This window comes from Bos taurus, chromosome 22 (assembly GCF_002263795.3).
Source record: "Bos taurus isolate L1 Dominette 01449 registration number 42190680 breed Hereford chromosome 22, ARS-UCD2.0, whole genome shotgun sequence".
In the NCBI taxonomy this organism is placed as follows: Eukaryota; Metazoa; Chordata; class Mammalia; order Artiodactyla; family Bovidae; genus Bos; species Bos taurus.
In genome coordinates this window covers 29,260,869-29,282,866 of record NC_037349.1, presented here as the reverse complement: position 1 = coordinate 29,282,866, position 21,998 = coordinate 29,260,869, and the positions used below count along the sequence as shown (strand labels likewise).

General features: G+C 42.7%; 1 protein-coding gene across 1 annotated transcript in view; it reads right to left on the bottom strand.

The window, feature by feature from the left end:
- Positions 1–3,010: 3,010 nt before the first annotated feature.
- The window catches only part of RYBP (RING1 and YY1 binding protein), a 73,545-nt gene continuing 54,557 nt past the window's right edge, over positions 3,011–21,998 (bottom strand). Inside the window, exons 3-5 of the mRNA XM_024983347.2 lie at positions 7,753–7,929; positions 7,560–7,658; positions 3,011–7,020 (exon numbers count right to left, since the gene is read on the bottom strand). Coding sequence (XP_024839115.1) covers positions 6,768–7,020; positions 7,560–7,658; positions 7,753–7,929 — 529 coding nt within the window. The 3' untranslated portion in view covers positions 3,011–6,767. The remainder of the gene's footprint in view (positions 7,021–7,559; positions 7,659–7,752; positions 7,930–21,998) is intronic.

Genomic DNA, 21,998 nt, shown 5'->3' with positions numbered 1-21,998 from the left:
TCTGGTGTCCAGGGAGTCAAGAATGACTCACTTAAGCAGGAGTGTCACTAAGATGACAGAGGATTCAAGAGCGCAGCTGACAGCGGAGCACGCTGTTAAATCCTCCCGGAAAGTGACAGAGGACAAACCCACAGGGTGGGGAGCCGGCCCCCTGCCATGACCACGATGCTGGCACGCAGACACTCCAGGAAGATTTTCCAGTTACAGTTACGAGCGCCAGGACTTTCCCTCTTCTGCGGTGGGCCTGCTTTACAGCTTTGGATGGCCCTATCTCTGTGACTAATTGGAACCTGAAAGTGAAAGCAGCAATGCCCTTGCAAAGCTGCTGTGGTTTCAAGTGTGGCCTCCACGGTGGGAAGTGGCAGACAGATTAGATAGATAAGGGAATATTTAAAAACAAGATAAGACAATCACAAAACAAAACAAAATGCTTCTCATTCATTCCCAGTATTAACATCAGCGAAGCAGCAGAATGAACACGCAGGAAATTTTTTGCTCTCCCTTACTAGAAACATGTTAGAATATTAGCAACAAATGGGCCACTTGGGAGCAGGGAACGTGGCAGGAGCAGTTTGCTTCAGAGGTGAGGACAATGAGCTCAGGGAGGCTGACTTGCCCAAGGTCACCCAGTCAGGTGGAGGTGGGAGTCTCACCCAGTTCTGACTCCCAAAGTTTGTCCTGTTCTTTCCAAGCATCACATCCGCTTGGTGTTCTGCCCTGTCATCTGAGTCTCGGAGGTCAGCAGAACCGGTGCAGCAGCCTGGGCAAGTTCTGGTCCGGCCTACATGGCAGCACTGTGGCGTCGGGCATTTAAAGTGACAGTGTCCACCATGGGCCTCCTCCTCTTGTCCTGTGCTGAGCTATTGAGAACTGGTGTGTTGGATATTTCGTTCTCTTCTTCCCTGACTCCTTCAAGCCTCTCAGCTGCCTTCTACTTGGAATTCCTACGGCTCCAGGAAGTGTTCCACAGCAGAAAAGCTGATTAAAAATGGCCTTGTATGGTTCCCCGATTGCCTCAGGTAGGTCTGATCCAGGGCAGGAAGGGCAAAGGCATTTACCTCCCACGGACGTGGGATGCCTGGAGAGCCGTGTTGAGATTTCTGAGTCTGAATTCAGCCGAAGAATACTGTGATCGATTTGTGATGCCTGGCACGAGCGAGGCAGGGAGACCAGGTGCGTGTGCTGCTGCTGCTGCTAAGTCACTTCAGTCGTGTCCGACTCTGTGTGACCCCATAGACGGCAGCCCACCAGGCTCCCCCGTCCCTGGGATTCTCCAGGCAAGAACGCTGGAGTGGGTTGCCATTTCCTTCTCCATAGTCTAGATTAAAAACACCTGCAGGAATGGCCACTCAGTCTGTGCCCTTTCTCCACATACCAGCCAGTCCTACTTGGAATTTTTCAGAACCACACCAGGTGCAGAACTAGGCACTGGATGCCCCACAGCAGGCTTCCACCCTAGCCTTGCAGGTAACGCCCGGAGAGAAGGCAGGGTGACCAGGCAGAACACAACAGCTTTCACTCCAGACTTCAGTCCCTTTCTCTCTCCAGACAAGGCCAATGATCTTTCCTAGAAAAATCAGAGCCTTTCCTCACAGTATTCAGTGGTTCATATCTACTCTGTGTAAACAGAGCTCAGGCTGCCAGATGAAGACTGACGTTTCCTGACAAGCACCAATAAGGGTGGCCAGATTAGAACCTGGCTTCTCTTGATGATTAGCAAGCAAGACTTTGATCAAGAATTTTTACACCTAACACACCAGTGGCTCCGAAGCTTTCCTTGCTATGATGTTAAAGTTTCAGAGGAGCTCTACAGAACTGCTGGGAGGTCACGGATGAAAGAGATGCAGGGCCTCACTGACAGCTCTTTCCTTCTCCTCACTGCTCTGGGGAAGGGGCTGGCCAGTTTCCATGTTACCGGACAATGAATGCTGAACTTTTCAGCTGAAGACATCATCCTACCCTCAACCAAGATTAACTCAGCAAGAGCTTCCTATCATGGTGATGTTAATACATCGGCCATGGTATTCCTCAGTAGGGGTGTCTAGACATGCGTTATCAAGACTGGCGTTTAACTAAAGACACGGGAAAGAAGACTTCACCTTCCTTCTCATCTTCACAACTTGAAGGAATTCACTAAAAGACATCCCTGCACTTCCATGGTAGGGACCAGCCTTCAGCTGTATGCCTTCATCTATTATGGGAGGCAGCCTCTAGCTTCCCCAAAGGGTAGTGCCAGTGTGGGGACCCTCAAAAAGATTCCTCAGGTACCAAGGAAAGCTGAGAGTCAGGGTACAGCCAGCCCATTGCCTGAGGACGCTGGGAAACATGAGAGTCACTAACCCTATTCTTCAATCCGTCCAGATTCTTTCCAAGACTCTTGAAGAGCCAGACTCGGGTTATGTATGACTCAGTACTGGAAGACAAAAAAGGATGAAGTTTGCTTTCTTTTACCAGGACAAATCAATTTTCATATTACGATCCTGCACCATTTACACTCTTCCCATTTGCTAGTTCAAGTGCAGACTAAGAGTAATTGGGTGAATCTTAGAAGTGTCCTAAGTGGTTTCCACATTCTTTGGAAGTGACTACCTCCCTAGCACTGGGCAAGATGCCGGCTTTGTGCAGCTATTAGGTATGACACGATTTCCTTTACCATGAGAGTCACAGTTAACCTACCTGCAGTTGGCCAGAAATGGGTTCTTTCCACGGTTCTTCAGTCAGGCACTGAATAAACCAGTTACGCATCATCTTCACTTCCTTCATTAAATCACCACTGCCTACCTCAAAGGACTCCTTTAGAGACACTCGTTTGCTTTCTTCCAAAATTCAGGCGTCCTTGTGTCCCATTATATTTTCTGCTGCAGCTCTGAGCCATGTCCTGAAATGCCCAAATCAACTTCAGCATCTGATAAACTCAAGCTCTCCTGAAATACTACCTAAGTGAAAAATCTGAGTACAAAAAGTAACCTACTTGCTAATGTCTACACAGACAAAAATAAAGATTTCAATGTAAATTTTACTATTTTATTTGTGAAAAAACTACAAGCAGAATTCATAAATAGACATTTCTATTTAAAGCAGGAAAACGATAAAGTGGCTTCTAATAACATAGTCGTGCACATGCCAGTAACAGGAATATATTAACATCTTTTATTTGCTAGACAAAGAGCAGTGTCCAATATAAATTTCCCCCAAACATTTAAGACCTGTGAATTTTTGACCAGTTCACAAAACCACCGACACTTTAGCATGAAGAAAAAAACAAACCTAACAGACTGTCAGCTCTAAAGACATTACAGAGCAGAAACTTCCAAAAGCGTTATACAAGCTGTCTTTCTGGGCAAATGAAAAATATAGCTCGTATAATACATTAACAAAAATTCACAAGATAAGATTATGTTTTGACATACTTAACAAGCATTCTCTATTTGTCTCCAACAAACAAAGCTAAGGAAATAATGTAACCATCTTTACACAGTAAATTAAGGTTACAAGTCATACACAAGAACAGAACTGCTTGCGCATTAAAAACTGTTCAGCTCCATTGTCATACTCTAAATGTTGGCTCTTAAACCATTTTCGGTTACATACAAGCAAAGGTTATTATATATCAGCAATTAATAAATTTTCAATAATTTAAGATACGGTAGCTTAAAAAAGTAGACTGAGAATGGTCTTGATAAGGCAGGTGAAACATCTTAGTGGAACTAAACTCACAGAAGCTTCTGCCAATGTTTTCAATGTCCAGATTAAAATTGAAGGATTTTGATTGAAAATATTTTGAGGGTATCAGGATGTCTTTACCTTTTTTTGCCTTTTTTTGAACTGCATGACTCAAGCAGAGCAGGTTGGGTAAGCCCTGTGTGCGCGTGCACACGCTCGAGTGTGAAAGATTGTGTGGTATTAAAACAAATGGAAACTTGCAAGCATTAACACTGTGCTTTTGTTTTGCTTTTATAACCTGCTTACTGTGCCGCCGAATACCAAGTATTTCTGGTCCTCTTTCAATATATATCTTTTATCATCTACACTAGTGTTTTTACACGCTGCCTACTAATTGTAGGGTAAACTGCAAAAGCGGGAAGTTACAGGAATTCCATTTCCAGAATACATGCCTGAGGGATGTCATCCATTTCGGAAATTAAAAGTCTAAAGTACCTATCATCTCACTATCGTAATACAACACACAAGAGCAGCTAAAGGACGGGCCCAAAAACACCTGATTGCTGAGAGTGCTCCCACCGCGAGCTGCTGCAGTTTCTACCAAACTGGCAGTATCATCTCACCTGTTCTAAAGCAGCCCTCCCTTCCTTCACCCCTCCCTATTCTTTATCCTTAAATTTATCACGGAGGCAGAACTGAAAAACCGAGACATTGGCAATGAATTAGCAGCCTCTGAGTAGCTGGTGAATCAGCTTTTTCCACTAGTCTAGGGGTCCAATCACTTTACATGAAACTAATTTTGCAAAAGTACAGTGTTTCTGAACAAAGTGCATACCAACATTACTGGTTCCAAAAGCAGTGCAACCCACATGAGTTTGGTGGCATTTAAATTTTTTTAAAAAGTTAATTAAAAAACTTAGCAATTCCTTACATCTCTGGAAAATAAATATGGCTGACTAATTTACCCTCCCTGAGACCCTTAATAAAAGGAATATTAAAACTTTAGAAGGAATGTCTTTGCAATACCCCACTAATATTAAAATGTGGATTTAAAATTCATAGTCAAATCACTATGTATTCTATATTCTGATGCTTACAGAAAGCATCTGATTTCCTTTGGTTCATTAATAAATACTTTAAAAATGTATTTAAAAAGGTTAAGTATAGCTTGCATCCCAGATACAAGCAGTATTTTTAAAAAGAGGGGGAACATTGTCCGTGCATTTGCGAATAGGCCACAGCAACGAATGGCACTGCTTTATCATCTACACCTTTGAGAACAGAATTTAAATGATGGTACATCAGTGACTACAGAATAGTTTTAATGTAAACGTGAAAGGAGCCTTTCCTGTTGGCTACTCAAATCAAGCTGTTAATTTTTCTTTTAACTCGTTGCCTCCATACACAGAAGTTACTTCTATTCTTAAGCAAACCAGGTTTTTCACACCAAAATGCGGAGTTTCATCACTACTCTGCTGCCCTCCCAGGTCGAATAAAGGAAGGTGACATCAAGTTCCCATGCTTGAAATGACTCTCAAGTCTACCAACTCTGCGAATATGAATGTAAGAGTCAGACAGAAGAGAGATCCTAAATCCAAACAAAGCAAAACAGAACATTTTTTTTTAAATGAGGAGGGGTGGGTTCATATTAGTGGTCTTTTACACGATTTTTATTTTTGCAAGGCATCTAAAAAAAAAAAAAGAGTGAAAAGAATCTTTTTAAAAAAGAGTTTACTCAAGCTGTCTTTGTGTTGAGGAAGTAAAAGCTCACAGGCTCACAGGAAGAAGGAGCTTTCCCTGCAACTCTAGCTGCCAGCCCTCCAACCATTTCTTCAGCACTTGCATTCCTTCCCACAGCAGGGAACTGAGACACATCATGGGACTGAAAGCTTCATGTCGGGACTGGATGTGTTGGTTGATAACCTCTGTTCAGTCAAACAACAAGACTAGACTTTAAGAAAGGAAAAGAATTCTCACTGAATGGTAAGGGAAACAAGGGGCTGTGAGGCAAATAAAGTTCGATTAAACGAAACACCGTGTGCAAAGTGGAAACAGGGATTTGCTTCTTGTATGGACCACAAGTACAAGTTAGACAGTTTGAATCCTAAAACTAAGACAATTTATGATTCACCTCAGACATGAGTAGAGGTCTGGAATATGGATGGAATTCAAGTGACAGAATACCGTATTTTCATGAGTGCTTATGCAAGAAGAGCAAAGTGAACATGTAACCGTAATTTACACGAATACTTGGCATTCTGGAGCTAGTTTAGTTACTTTCGAATGATCAAAGCCCTCCCAACTAAACCACTTGTGATTTGTCAGTCATTCCACCACAATGCAGGCTATCTGGAGCAGTCTTTAAATTTGAGATCACATTGTTTAAAAAATATATATTTTCGTATCATCCAGTACTCTTTAGACAGATAAGAGAGTCAAGTTCCCACGTGGGTTGGAACATACTTCATGTGAGACTGATTTTAATTTACTTTCAGCACTTTCATAGAAGGGACTGTCCCAGATCTGTAACTGTTCAATGTTGTATTCACTTCACAGTGTATCAAGCACCAGCGTTGCCATGGATTGGTTTCAAATAACCTTTTATATATAATTTTATATTTATATATATATAGTTATATCAAAACTGATAGTACATAGTATAACTGGAAGAAAGAACTAAACGTAAAAGGATATGCTGAAAGGATGGAGTCTGTGAACACAATAAATAAAAGCGCCCTCCCCCTCCCGCCCTGCCCTCCCCCAACAAAACAAAAACAAAAAACCAGTTGTAATGTACGTGGAAAATTGTGCACAGCAGATTTTTTTTTTTTTTATAAAAAGTAGATTCAGGAGCACATCCAATTATAAATGATTGTTAGGAAAATCATATAAAACAATGGAATACATAAAAGTGTCAAGAGTAATCGTCAGGGTGCGAAATTCCTTGGTGGCCAGATGCCCATGGCAAGCAGAAATTATCCTGGCAGCATCACTAAGAGGTCGATGTCCACAGAAGATTTCCCAGGGGGTGCAAGCAGCATGGGCAGGTGGAGGACGTGAATTTCATACCCTGATTCATAGTTTTCACAATTCCATGTGCAACTTCAGAAAGACTCATCATTTACTGCTGACATGTCGCCCTTTGGCGTGGAGGAGCGGGAGGAACCCTTGTCTGTGCTCTCCGACCCCGAGCTGCTCTGGTTCTGCTGTTCTGACCCTGCACTGGAGGTCACTGTGGATGAGGATGTCGAGGAGGAGCGAGTCTTTTCCTTAAAGTCTGTGATAATGACGGTGACGTTGCCCACAGTCACTGCCAACTGCTGTGCGGTGCTCCTGTCCACGTTTTTCAGCCGGGGCCTGAAAGCAACACGCACAGAAGAGCCTGTTAAATCAGGTATGGGTGCAAAGGACCTCGGTTCCAATGTCACACACTCACACTTCATGGCACTGTGGCAATGAATCTCTCTCTGACACACACACACTTCATGACACTGTGGCAATGAATCTCTCTCTCACGCACACACACTTCATGACACCGTGGCAACGAAACACACACACACTTCATGGCACTGTGGCAATGAATCTAAACCGCCAGCACAGTGTACCAATGCTTACTACCAGATCTGCTGAAAAGCTTAGCAAGAATGGAAACCATGATCAGTGAGCAAAGCTTTGGACCACTGTGAAATTAAAATCAATTTATCTTTCTCCTGTTTTGGTCTCAGTGATTAAAAAAATAGCTCATATATATGTGCATGTATTTTGAAAGTTAACGGTCCCACCCCAACTCTTCATCCCACCCTTAGCCTACAAACCCACAGACACAAAACCACCCCCGACTCGAGTATGAGCAGCTGAATCTGGGCAGTGATGTATTTCAGTCTAGTTTCAAATACCTTGAGGTGTGATTCGTTTCACTGGTCTTTGTTGTAGCATTTGCAGACTGTATACTGTTCACTTCGCTAGGAGGATCTTTCAGAATATCAGACTTTGGTCTAAATGGGGAGATAGAAAAAGAGGCATTTAAAAGATATCTTTGATTTGCCTGCAAAATAACACAGTACTGTACTGAGTTACTCAAGAACTTACTTTGTTTTCTTGTTGGTATTTTTCTTGGTGACACTAGGACTAATTTCTTTATCTTTCTCAGGTTTCTCTTTGTCTTGTTTTTCAACTTTCTCCTTCTTCTCCTTTTTAGGGGGTGGTGGAGTGGCATACTGCTGGGCCACTTGCTGTGCCACCAGCTGGGAATTGATCCGAGGTTTTCTACAACATTCAAGAAAAGATGCCTCATTATTTGCTTTATAAATATTTCTCTGATTTTAAAATTTTGGTCTCATAATGTTTAGGCATTTTATTACCGGCATCTGGCAACTCAAAACTCAATTATATGGTGTTATTTCTACATGATCATTTCTAGGTAGCATGGTTAAGTCCATAGACCTTTTCTTCTTTCAAATCCACTCTCTGTATACCTTTAACAACATAGACACATGTGCTCAAATACACACATCCCTGTGCAGTCAAGACTTTCAGCCAATAAAACACGACTGCTTCTATGAGTGCTGAGAGCACTACTTCTTTTGAGTTGTCAAGATTATACTGACTGACAGCTTTCAAATACTGCTGCTGCAGAGGGTTAATCTCATTTTATTAAATGGACACTGGTAATCCCTCGAAAAGAGAATGAAATTAGAAGTGTGACATTCACTCCTCAATCTAATTATTCCGACTTGGTCTGGTCCCCTGCAGTTCTGTGATTGGCACCACCAACAACACAGAGCAATAGAAGGTAACTGTGGTTCATGCGAGCTCCCAAGGGGGTGAACACTGAAAATCACTATAAAAAAAAATCTTAGAAAACTGATACATTCATTGTGCCATCAACCATTATGTGTGCGCCAGTCTCCAACTGACACTGGTTTTTAGCACTATTGTTTACAAAGTCTAAATGGTGCCAAATGTTTCTCACAATGCATGACCATTCAGACCCAAACAGCAAAGGGAGAAAGGAAAGCTTAGCACACAATATTAATTTTCAAAGACATTAGCATCTAGATTGACATTTACAATATAATAAACTCTCCCAAGTATAAGGTGTGAAGGTGAAAGTCAGTCAGTCATGTCCGACTCTTTGTGACCCCATGGACTACACAGTCCATGGAATTCTCCAGGCCAGAATACCGGAGTGGGTAGCCTTTCCCTTCTCCAGGGCATCCTCCCAACCCAGGATAGAACCAGGTCTCCCACTTTGCAGGCGGATTCTTTATACCAGCTGAGCCACAACGGAAGCCTGAGGAAGGATGTGTGTATCTACATTAGGGTCACTAATGAGGTGAAGCAACTGCCGGCCACCATGTAACAACCCCCCTCAGACCCTATATCCTGCTCTGCTCCCCACCATGGAGGCACTGGCCAAAGAAAAGTAACTGGACAGATGAGCCCTGGCTCATCCATGAAAGAGCCAGTGGTAGAGGAACAGAAATGGAAGGAAAAAAATCAAAAACAAACCTAGGAAAAACAAGTTTCTTTTAAAAATAATCATGCCATTTTATTAAAAAAAAAAAAAAAAAAAAGCTGCTAGGAACAGGACACACTGTCTGAAATACCTCTTGGGAGAGGGTGTGATGTGGCTGAGAAGAAATAGAGGATGGAGAGGGGACTGCCGCCTACCCCACAACTTCATCAAGGCCACCTGCTCGGGGGAGTCCCTGGCTTTTGTCTGAGCGTCTCGGAGCTGGTTCCACAGTCTCGGCTTTGCAGGAAACTGATGAACAAAGGATCAACCCCAGGGCAAGTCTCCTATGGTCTCCAGCAAACACAGGCCTTGGCGATGGACGGCACACAATGAAACCCAGTCACAGGCACAGTCACCTCAGGCTGGCTCACAACCAGCAACAGCCTCACCTGCCACTGAGCAGGGGCTCAAACACAGATGTGCAGTGCGGGGGGCAAAGGGAGGCGGCGCTTCAGTTAAGGCCCTGCCCTTTCCTGCGAAAGGGAACTTTCTTTTTCATAGGTTTGCTTCCTTGGTGGCTCAGACAGTAAAGAATCTGTCTGCAATGCAGGAGACCCGGGTTCGAGCCCTGGTTAGGAAGATCCTCTGGAGAAGGGGATGGCAATCCACTTCACTATTCTTGCCTGGGAAATCCCATGGACAGAGGAGCCTGGCGGGCTACTACAATCCACAGGGTCGCAAAAAGTCAGACACTTAACAAAGGCAGCAGCAGCCTATCCTACTCCTTCAAAGAGGAAGTGTATCTGTTAATACGTAAGAGAGAAGATAATCACCACTACAAGTCATTTCACAAGTACTCACCAGGGACACAAACAGATCAGATCAGCTGTCTACAGGGATTACCAGGCAGCTTAAATCAGAGTAAAAAAACAAAACACAACTGTCTTACACTAACCAATACTCAAGATGAAATAACTTAATCAGAGTTTAACTAAGTATATAACAAAAAGCTACCTTGATGGAGAATTTCAATTAAACTCGTATGTATACTTCACGACACAGAATGACGAGAGAGGACAGCGGGACAGCAGTCCAAGACCACCTTCAACAGACACTCAATGGCACCCCAAACCCTTGCCCCAAAGAACCCCTAGGCTCGCCCAGCAGGCCTGCCCAATCTGAGTTACGGGGGCCCTGTCTCACTCCAGGCACATCCTATAAAGTTCTACAAGGCTACTTACCACACCATTATGTAACTACCAATCAAATGTACACTCCTGAATGGCACGACTGCATCTTAATCATCTTTGTCACTATGGCATTCAGCACAGTACCAGGTACCCAGTAAAATTACCTCCTGGTTGAATGAAGAATAAACAAACACTGCAGAGAAAGACAAAGTAAGGTAAGGACTGAGAAAAAAGCCCAAGCTCTGGTGATCAGGAGGTCACTGCTGACTTTTAGGAGAGCAAGCCGCATGAGACTGGGGTTGCAAAAATGAAGGGGTGACAGGATGTCAGAGGAATAACCTAGAGGTGGCCAGTAAGAGTTTTTTTGGAGAAATGTCGTGGTGAGGTAAAGATGGTCCTGCCACTACAGAGAGGGGTCAGCATGGTCGGAGCAGATTTCCATAGGAAAGGGAGGCTGAAGTCATGGATACTGTAGAGGGAGAAAGGCGGAAGGCAGGCAAGACAGCAATGTCAGCCATGGGCCAAAGGAGAGAAAGCACATAAGCAAGCAAAGCACTGGCAGAGGCACAGTCTTCTGAGACAGGGGAGGGATGCTAGGTACTGGGGAGTTATGGACAGAATATGGAAATGAGAAATCAGAGGAGAGATCCTGAAACCATAGACATCAGAAGTGGTGCCTAGGTTGGTAAGCAGCTGGAACTGCCAGAACAGAGAGCTAGGAATAGGCAGAGATGAAAGGAAGTCACCCTTGTTTCACAAACAGCCCTTTACACAAGTGCCTGGTGCGACTGAGAGCAGCTCGCCAGCATCGGGACGTGCTGCTCCATGATGGAGCCCTGGGGGCCGCTCAGGCGGCTCACCCAGGCCAAAGGCACAGTGTGCACAGGCAGCAGGTCCGGGCCGCCTCGCGCTCCTCCCACGGACGACCACGCTCTAACACCGCGGCAAGCAACCCCTCAGAGTGCTTCAGTGCAGCTGCCACAAGCCGGTACCTAAAGGGCACAGCCTACACGCGCGCGCACACGAAACCATAGGATGTCCTCACGTGCTCCTAAGGAAATGAACGTCTGACCAGAATGGTGAAATAAAGGTTCCTCCCCTCTAATGTGTAACCAAACCGAAACTTCACAAATGAAAAGGACCCAAGGCTAACTCGGAGAAGGCAATGGCACCCTACTCTAGTACTCTTGCCTGGAAAATCCCATGGATGGAGGAGCCTGGTAGGCTGCAGTCCATGGGGTCGCACAGAGTCGGACATGACTGAAGCGACTTAGCAGCAGCAGCAAGGCTAACTGAGATCAGATTACCAAGAAATATAGCGTGTCTGCTAAAGGCGCCTGTGTTGTTTCAGAAGTACATTCTCAATGTCCTCAAGCAACAACCCAGTAACTCTTCCATCACCACTTGCCCCTTGCCCACAAAAAACCCTCACCAACAAGTTGACAATCATTTTAATTATTAGAGCAGTTTTTTCAAACTAGTTCCCCCAACAAATTCCACAGTCTTTCTCGGATCAGGGAACATGGTGAGGTAGGAAAATGCATCTAATTCATTTTGAAATGGTGCAGTGTCACTGAACAAAATGCGTAACTTTTGGAGAAGATGAAGAAACAAGAAAGGGTCATCAGTGGGAGGCCCTCCAAAGGTGCCACCCTGCCAGATCTGCCTTGGCAGTTCCTGCCATCCGTCCCCGCATTTCTAGGCCAGCACGCTCCAATGGCATGAGGGTTGGGAATGTGCCAGCTCCACTAAGAGCCACATGCACCCCATTCCCACCCTGCCGGGCTCTCCCAGTTCAACGCTATAAACTGCCTGTGAAGCGGCAGGAGCAGAGCCACCTCCCAGCCATCCCAGGACAGGCACACTGTGAGACCAGAGTCAGCACAGTGTTCTCTAGATCAGGAAGATCAAGACCCCTGTCTAAGGCTTATAGTAAATGGCTGACCTGGGGGTTTCAACACAGACCCAAATGAACCATCATTCAAAAACTCCTCTTACGAAAGTAACTTCACAATGTCCCTCCCTCCACCACCCATGTGTTGTGTGTGCACATGCGCGTGTGTGGGGTGGGGAGGGGGCACAGGGTGCTAGGAATGAAAGACCCAGGTCAATCCAGGCTACGATTTCGACAGACACCCGCACAAGAATTCCAGCACACTTGCTAACCCCACTGTCCTCACTGGAGCAAGCGGAGACTACTTGGTTATCCTTAAGGGAAAAGGGCAGGGGGAGAGAAGCTGGTGAGAATGTTTTCCGATGTCTACGGAACATTTCCCATAAAGAATGAACCCTTATCACAGTATTTAATACTGTTGATCAGTGAGAAATAGTTACTTCTCACAGATTTACACTGCCCAATGCGGTCTTTTAAATGTTACACAACACACCATAAATAGCTTGTTTAATGCGCATGTTGTAGGGAAGTCAGTTCTTCAATATGGAGCTGAGAGTCTGGATTCTCCAAAATTACCTAAGTTTCCCAAGAAACAAATCTTAAACAAGCAATCAACAGCCTTCACAATATAGGGGAAACCTCAGGTCAATGAACGTGGTTTATTGCTTTTAGTGTCTAAGCCTCAAAGCCCATCAACTAAAAATAATAAAACAAACAATAAAAATGCTACACAGCCCGACCAGAAATGCTAAAATATAACAGGGGGCCTGGTTTCCTTTGTAAAAGTACATTTAGCAACGAAAGCTTTTTCCTATCTTAGTCTTCAACACTATATTCTGTCAATAACAAAATTTTTAGTTTTCTCAAAAATTTTGTTTATTGTTGTTTTTACAATAGTTTACAAAAGAAAATCTGCTGTGAAATTTCAAATAGACATCATCAAGAAATCTTGTCTATTTGAGCCCACACGAACACAAATGAGAGCAAAAACCAAAAAAACCAAGCCATCTTCCTGGACTGCTTAAATGGGTGCACTCATGGCACTTTGGGGAACATGGGCAAACCTTACATTTCCCCCACACAGCCCTTTCCCTTTCCACTGTGTGCTCGGGGATCTGAGGTCACTTCTGTGGTTTTCTGTATCTCAGCTCCCACAACCAGAGAAAAGAGACAACTACTTCTTTAGCTCAGGCAACAAAGAGCAGTAACACATGGTTTCTTTTGTTTCATGATGGCCAGCTCTTCCTAAACCATCACTTGTGTTCTGGCTCACCTACGGGACTCACCTATGGGATTTTCAACTAAAATACCTCAAAAGCTCTGGAATCAGACAATCAACTTATTCACTAAAAAAAAAAAAAAAAAACAAAACTACTCTGCAACTTACAAAATGTCTTCTCCAAGTTAACTTACATTGCTCTTAAGTTTTCTGAACATCGCCTTTACGCCCCCAGCCAACCCTTCCTTGCCTTGGCAATCTGTTCGTTGAAGAATTAGCAATTTTAAGATCTAACTACTCTGAAAATGCCTGTCCATTTAGCTAACACTATCAGGAGAGCCGACAATTCTTTATGACAAATCACATCATGACTGTAATTAAAAGGAGACTTCTCCACATGACCCATTTTCCTGTCCCTACACTCAAAAGAGTCTACACGTGTGCACTGGGCTAACTAGGGTGCATTCCTCCCGCTCAACAATGACTGAATTTTTCTATTACTGATGCCCACAATACATACATGAGCGCGCGCGCACACACACACACACACCAGCTGGGAACAAAGCAAAGTACTCTGCATATCTATTTCCGACTACAACATTTTGAAAATGAAATGGGAACAGTAAATGTAACCTCAAGGAACTGGGTGGGCCAAATGCGTTAAAATGCTTTATAAACTTTTTTCCTTTGCGGAGTACCTTGATAAAGCCATAATGAGGTTCAATAAGTCTGGACTTGTGTGCATACAATATGTATTCCAAATTAAAGCAACCAAACAGCAAATGTATTTGTGGGATACAATCCATTTTCACATGGGCTAATGCCTGTATTTACCTTTTAAGGCGATTTAAGATTCATAGTTTGTCTGTCCCAACACTGTCAACCACACACTACACGGCTCCTGGCTTTCACAGCAAAACAGAAAAGAGGTCCTACAAGAACAACTTGTTTTCTGTCCATTTTACCCACCCACTCCTGACCCATTATATTTTAAAGACCAAAGATAAAGCAGAGGAGAAATGCTGTGAGCAGAACACAGAAGTCAGGATTCTGGCTCCAACATCAATGACCACAAAATCTTAAAAGGGGATACAAGACTCCTTTTAAAATCTAACATGCACAGATAAAACAGATTTGAAGTAATCAGACTACTTTAGGCCTCCTTCCCCTTTACCTATCATTCTTTAAAAAAAAAAAAAAAAAAAAACACCAAAATCCAACAACTAACTACTGCTTATCTGCGACAACACTAACAGGTATGTTACACAATCACTAGTATCCAGAGTTAAAAAAAAGAGAAAGAGGACTTACAACCAGATCAAGGACCATTAGTCTGGTAGTCTTTCAGGTATACCAAACTAGGCTGAGAGTTTTTAAATAAAGGGTTTTAATCCCATAAAAATTTCTGTACATTTTTGTATTTGAGGCACTGCTACAGTACAGTTATTACTAAGAATCACCCATGTGAGCCAATCTAGCCCAATGAAGACAGACAGATGAGAAAATATGGCAGATGATCTAGTTTAGTAAATTTCAAAGGAGTTTCTATGTAAGCACGTTCTTTGCCACTATTTTAAAGGATTGATTATCTTGACAGACCAACAGACAAATGAAAACACATCTGTTCAGTTATAGAAAGATGAAACCACACAGTACTCCAACCAAACTCTCCCCTGATGGAAGAAACATCAGACGTTGTTATGCAGTTGTTAGTCCCAGTGACTAGGGTGCCAGTTCAGCTTGCTGGTTTAGGCCCAGGCCATTATGGAGAAGGGAATGGCAATCCACTCCAGCACTCTTGCCTGGAAAATCCCATGGACGGAGGAGCCTGATAGGCTACAGTCCATGGGGTCGCAAGAGTTGGACACGACTGAGCGACTTCACTTCACTTCACCACTACTCAGACCTAGCTGGCTTTGTTTTGGAAAGAGGAATACTCTTGGCCTTCCCTAGAGTTGCTCTCGGCACAGAGGCAGGCTACTCCACAAAGTAGTGCGGAATGTTTGTGACCTTGGGACCTTCACTGCTAGGAGCATACACTGCATGGTGTTATTAAATTCTCTCTGCTCCCCAAATAGTATCTCTTCTTGCTGTTCTTTTCTCTCCTGAAGAGTTCCCCCCCCTCAAGTAAATACTCATCTTCATGAAGTTTCTCAAATCCTCTGGCTTATCTTCTAGAATGAGCCATTGAAGGTTTGAGTTCTTAGGGGTTTGAGTTCTTCTCCTTGACTCAGGAGAACCATTCTGCTCTGCATAAGGAAACAAAAATTTCCCCTTCAAACTGGACTCCAACTATCAGGTTAAAAAACAAACAAACAAAAAAAACAAGCCATTCCCTTTATCTCAGCAACTTCTCCATCCTCGCTTTAACAGATGATAGGCAGAGTGCAGACTTTGAGTTAGGACAGGCTCTGGACTTTATCCAGACTCTGCTATTGAGCCTGGGTAAATTCTCTAAGTGGGAATGGGGCCATACCTAACTTAACAGGGCTTAAGATTAAAGGAGGTCAAGTTCACTTAGCTCTTGTCATAGTTCATGTACACAGAACATGTAGACATTCTACAAAATACTGATTGTTGTTCAGTTGCTGGGTTGTGTCCGACTCTTTGTGACCCCATGGACTGAAGCATGCCAGGCTTCCCTGTCCTTCATCATCTCCTCACTTCCCGGAGTTTGCTCAAACTCATGTCCATTTGGTGATGCCATCCAACCATTTCATTCTCTGTTGTTGCCTTCTCTTCCTGCCTTCAATCTTTCCCATCATCTGGGTATTTCCCAATGAGCCGGCTCTTTGCATCAAGTGGCCAAAGTATTGGAGTTTCAGCTTTAGCATCTGTCCTCCCAATGAATATTCAGGGTTGATTTTCTTCAGGATTGACTGGCTTGATCTCCTTGCTGTCCAAGGAACTCTCAAGAGTCTTCTCCAACACCACGGTTCAAAGGCATCAATTCTTTGGCGTTCAGCCTTCTTTACTGTCCAGCTCTCACATCTGTGCATGACTACTGGAGAAAAACCATAGCTTTGACTATACCAACCTTTGTCGGCAAAGTGATATCTCTGCTTTTTAATATGCTGTCTAGGTTGGTCACAGCTTTTCTTCCAAAGAGCAAGCGACTTTTAATTTCATGGCTGCAGTCACCATCTGCAGTGATTTTGGAGCCCAGTCTGTCACTGTTTTCACTTTTCCCCCATCTATTTGCCATGAGGTGATGCGACTGGGTACCATGATCTTCATTTTTTGAATGCTGGGATTTAAGCTAGCTTTTTCACTCTCCTCTTTCACCTTCATCAAGAGGCTCCTTAATTCCTCTTTGCTTTCTGCCATAAGGGTGGTGTCATCTGCATATCTAAAGTTATTGATATTTCTCCTGGCAATCTTGATTCCAGCTTGTGCTTCATCCAGCCTGGCATTTTGCATGATGTTCTCTGCATGTAAGTTAAATAATACACAGCCTTGCTGTGCTCCTTTCCGGATTTGGAACCAGTCCATTGCTCTATGTCTGGTTCTCACTGTCGCTTCTTCACTTGCATACAGGTTTCACAGGAGGCAAATAAGGTGATCTGGTATTCCCATCTCTTTAAGAATTTCCCCCAGTTCGTTGTGATCTACACAGTCAAAGGCTTTAGCGTAGTCAGTGAAGCAGATGTTTTTCTGAAATTCTCTAGTATCCAAAATACTGATAAACCACCTTAAAAGTAACAGATACATTTCAAAGCACTATCTCCCCAGCTGGAGTTGCATCTACCAAAGTTGCTCAGCTTTGAGGCCAAGGGAAAGATATACAAGTGAAAGAAGCTGGTAAGCCTTGTTCCAAGGAAATGGTTCTAGCAACAGATATCCTTCATGTAGCTGACCCTAAGTTAATCACACTGTCTGGCAGCAAGAGCAGAACTGAGGATCCTCATTGAGTTAGCTGTCAGTTTTTCTGCATTATTTCAGACAGAATTTGGGTTTTGCAGATGTGTGTGCATGTGCTTAATCTCTCAGTCGTGTCAGACTCTTGCAACCCCATAGATATAGCCTGCCAGGCTCCTCTGTCCATGGGATTCTCCAGGCAAGAATACTGGAGTGGGTTGCCATTTCCTTCTCCAGGGGATCTCCCCCACCCAGGAATCAAATCCAGGTCTCATGTATTGCAGGCAGACTCTTTACTGACTACAAGGGAAGCCCCCCAATATACATGGTACTGCACAAATTCACCAGATACGACTTGGCTGGAAACTGGCTCCAAAAGAACTAACGTAAGCATCCTTTATAGCAGAATCTTAAATGTTCTACTACAGATTCAAAATTGTCATTGTGAATATTCAAATGTCTCTTACGCTCTGAAAACACACTTGCGGAACAAAAACTGTTCGCATTACTAACTTTTCTGTAACTCAGGAACATATATTCAGAAAGGAGGAGGAGCTACAAGTGGTTACAATTCTTGAGAACAAAATCCCTATTTTATAAACCAAGCTGGCAGCAATGGAGAGAGATTCTGGTCCAGCTGTTCTTAAGCTGTGGTCCAGAGACTCCTGGGGTATTCAAGACCCCTTGCGGAGGGTCTACAACACCCAAACTATTTTCCATAATCATCATCTCCATTTCGTTTTTCAGCTTAAATGGCAAGTGACATCACCACTTTGAGAGCGAATGTGGCAAATTCTTGTGTTCTAAACATTGCTCAGTTTTACCTGATACAGAAAGTAGCTACAGGTATTACCAACAGAACAAAAGGTACTTGGGTCCATAATAATTTTAAACAGTGCAAGAGATCCTCTGATCAAAAAACCCTAAGATCTGCAAATTTTAAACTTATCAAGCACAAGAAAAACTTCCAAGAAGGAGGCTTAAAAGTATTTTAACCACAGACTATAAATCTGGCTTACTTCCATTTCCTCACCCAGGTGGTGCCTGAAACAACTGAATTTCATCATGGTCCTTCAAATACCTAAAGTAAATGTCCCATAAATACGTCCTTTAGATCTCTCACAAAAAGTAAGTCCACTGACAAAGAATGGAATAGTTGAAACGTATGGAGAAATGTTTCCTAAACTGTTTTCAAAATGGACCTTTTCTGAAGATGGCTAACTGCATTTCTTTTTGACACCTGCCATTCCTTATTTCAACACAAATTTTATTCTACCATAAAAGACTTCAGTGTTAAGACTGAGAAGGCTCTTTTGCTGGCTGAGCATTTGGCCTGAGCAGTGTTTCAAGGTGGCTACAACACCTGAGGCAGTGTAGGAATCACAGAAGTTGTTGGTACTGTGATTACAGGAGTGGTGGACACACACCTCCCCTTGCCTGCCTCACTAAGGAAGGAAGTCCATGTAGGTACCAAAGCCTGACTCTCTGGGCAAGCATCTCCGCTTCCTAAAGCCCAACTGGGTAAAGGAGCAGAGAGAAATTTTAACAGTCCCTGTGTTGTCTCTTATCCTGGTTTCATCTTTGGCATTCTGGCTTATGTTTCCAAATTCATTAAACTGATGTCAACTATATGCAGAGGCAGGGCACTATGCATTCCAGGTACAGAAATGTTTATTTTCCAAAGAGTTGGTAAAATATAATGCATTAGATTTCACTGGCCCAGATGTCTGTTGAGGGTCCAGTGTGTTTTCTGGACTGGTCCCTGTCACACAAGTTGCATCCTAGGACTTAGCAGGTGAGATGCCTTGGTTCTCTCCTCTGCTTTCTGCATTTATTTTGGAATCTAACTCCATGACTTTGGATGAATTACACACTCTCTCCAAACTTCAGTTTCCTCACTGATAAGAGAGATTAGAACAGAGTAAGTAAGCAATCTCTATGGCTCAGATACTTGTATTCAGTAGTTAATAAAAACAACTGTTCTTAAGGTACAGGCAAGTCTGCGTGAAGTACACTGTACAAACTATACTGCTGGTTTAGTGACTCTGATAATGACCTCTCCCCACCACCCCCAAAAGATACCCGAAATTACTTTGTAAATCATGTCAATGATTTTCAGAGGGATCACAGACACTACAAATCTCTTAGCAAACTGTATCTTCAGATGCAAGTAAACTTGATGACGAATCAAGTCTTTCTCCAAGCAACTCTATACTAAAGCAATCAATCTGCTCTGCAATTACCTTACAGCTGTCAGAGATCCCATTTAAAACGCGTTTAACCATTTTGAAATTACAGTTCACGCCACAAAACTGGGCACTTATAAAGCACACAGAAAAATTAGTAATTCTTCAGAGAGGGGAGAAAAGGCTACTTAGATAATTTAAATAAATCAAGGTCTAACAAACTTGCCCTCTTCGGGTCTTGGTTTCCTCACCTGTGAAATTAGAGGGTTGGACTAAATTAACGTAATCTTAAGAACTTCTTCAAATCTAATCTTAAAACAAAAACATACATACTAGAAAATAACAGTTCTAACAAACAAGCTAGTTCATGGTCAAATTATAATGGGCTTCCTAAATCATTGGTAGTCAAAACTTTCTTAAAGCCTATCATCACTTTGTAAGGGTGTCGGCTGCAGGGTTTCCCAGCCACAGCATTGGTGATATGCTAGAGAGCTCCTAACTCTTTGCTGTGGGAGCTGTCCTGATGCATTGTAGATGTTTAGCAGCATCCCTGGCCACTACCCACCACACACCAGAAGCACTTCCACCCTCAAGTTTTGACAGACACTGCCAAATATTTCCTGAGTGGCAAAATCAGTCCCAGGTCAGAATCACTGGTTTATTCAAGAATATAATATAAAGGAATAGAAATATTTACAAACAAAGGGAGGCAGCCCAGCAGAAAAACAGCCCTTGGCCCACCAAAATTTTATCAAAAGATATAATTTTTTGATATTAAATCTGTCAAAAACATAAATATAATTCATCATTCTAATTGCTTGGGATTATAAGAGGGTAGGATTCAGAAAGAAGAATCCTAAGAGCTTTTCATATATCGATACTGTGGGGCTTTTTAAAAATTAAGTTGTAACTATCACTCTTCTCAAATAATTTACAAAAGTTTTATTAGATAAAGTTCTATACTGCATAGCAGCAGCGAAATATACATACCCATTTTAAGATAGATCAGTTACAATGATTAAACATGATGTCTTTGGTAATTCTAAACAGCTATCACACGTTTGTTCAGGAACATATCAGTTGCTCAAGATTTTAAGTAACATTATTTTAATATGCAGAGGCTTTTCTAGGGGAAAGACACGAAGTAAAATGTAAAGCAACTTCTGAGTATAATACACCACAAGACCAGTCTGTTTAATCACCAAACAGATGCTTGAGGGAAGACCATCTGATGGTTTCTACACAATTCCAACTCTGACAACTAACAACATCTTATACTCTATACTCTGGGCACTTGAGGTTAATCATGGTCTTTATTTTAGGTTTCAACCATTTCAAATGGCTGAAAAATTAGATGTGAATGAAGGTGAAGATTCTGAAACTACCTGCAGTTATTGGTTAGAGACACAAGCACTGGGTTGGAGAAGTCCTTCAACTCAATATACATGATTTTGTTGTGCTAGGACAGTGAACAGGTTAACGATGGGATTTCACATATAATCTTTGAATTAAATGGGGTCATATTTGCTACTCATGGATGAAACATTTCTCAAAATTCTAGGAAATAATTTGGAGGATAAAAACAGAAACTTAAATGTCAATACAGTCATCCCTCAGTATCTGAGGGGGACTGGTTCCAGGAACTCCAGGGACACCAAAACCAATGGCTGGATTTGTTTATCTGCTGAACGAACCTCACACTTCATCTGCAAACGTCATACCTATTTTAAGACCCAACTCATATGCCACTGCTTTCCCAATTTCTCCTGGCAACAACAGTTTGTGGTCACATTTTCAGGGTTCCCCAAACACAATATACCTCTACCACTTAATGTTCTCCTTTATAGTATCTGTATATCTGTACAATATTATCTGTTGCTTTGTACATGTCTGCAGCGGGTTTACATTTTATGCTCTAAGTTCCAAACTTGCTTCAAAGTAATCATTTGTTCCCAACAGCATTCTCTGTACAATGTGGTGTAGGGAGCAGATGCTGCATCAGCATGTAACATAACATTGTATTCTAATGGTGAACTGTCTCTCTGGGCTTCTGAACTGAGAACTTCGTATAACTCATCTTTCATACTGCCAAGACTAAGCAAAAAGCCTAGGACATGACACATTCTCAATGAATAGAACTATCTATCCCAGAGAGAACAGCTCCCAGTTTGTCAGAGGTGAAGGAAGAAAACACATGATGAAATGCTTCCTATGACAAGGCACTGTGTTGAGTTTTTACATATCTAACTCATAACTCTCACAACTTTTTGATGTTTTTGGTGAAACCAAAGCCCAAAGGTCCAACAGCCAATAGGTTGGAGCAGTTTACTCCAAGTTTATTTCTGTTCTTTCCACTAACCTACACGGCCCACCCAAAGAACCTTAAGAAAGGGAACTCAACTGGAGCCAGTAAAACTGAGGAAAACAAAGGAGAATGGTATAACCACTAAAAAGAGCAGGAGAAAGATTTCATGAAGTAGTCAGTAGTACCGAAAACTGCTACAAAAGACTGAAAACAGGTCTCTGATTC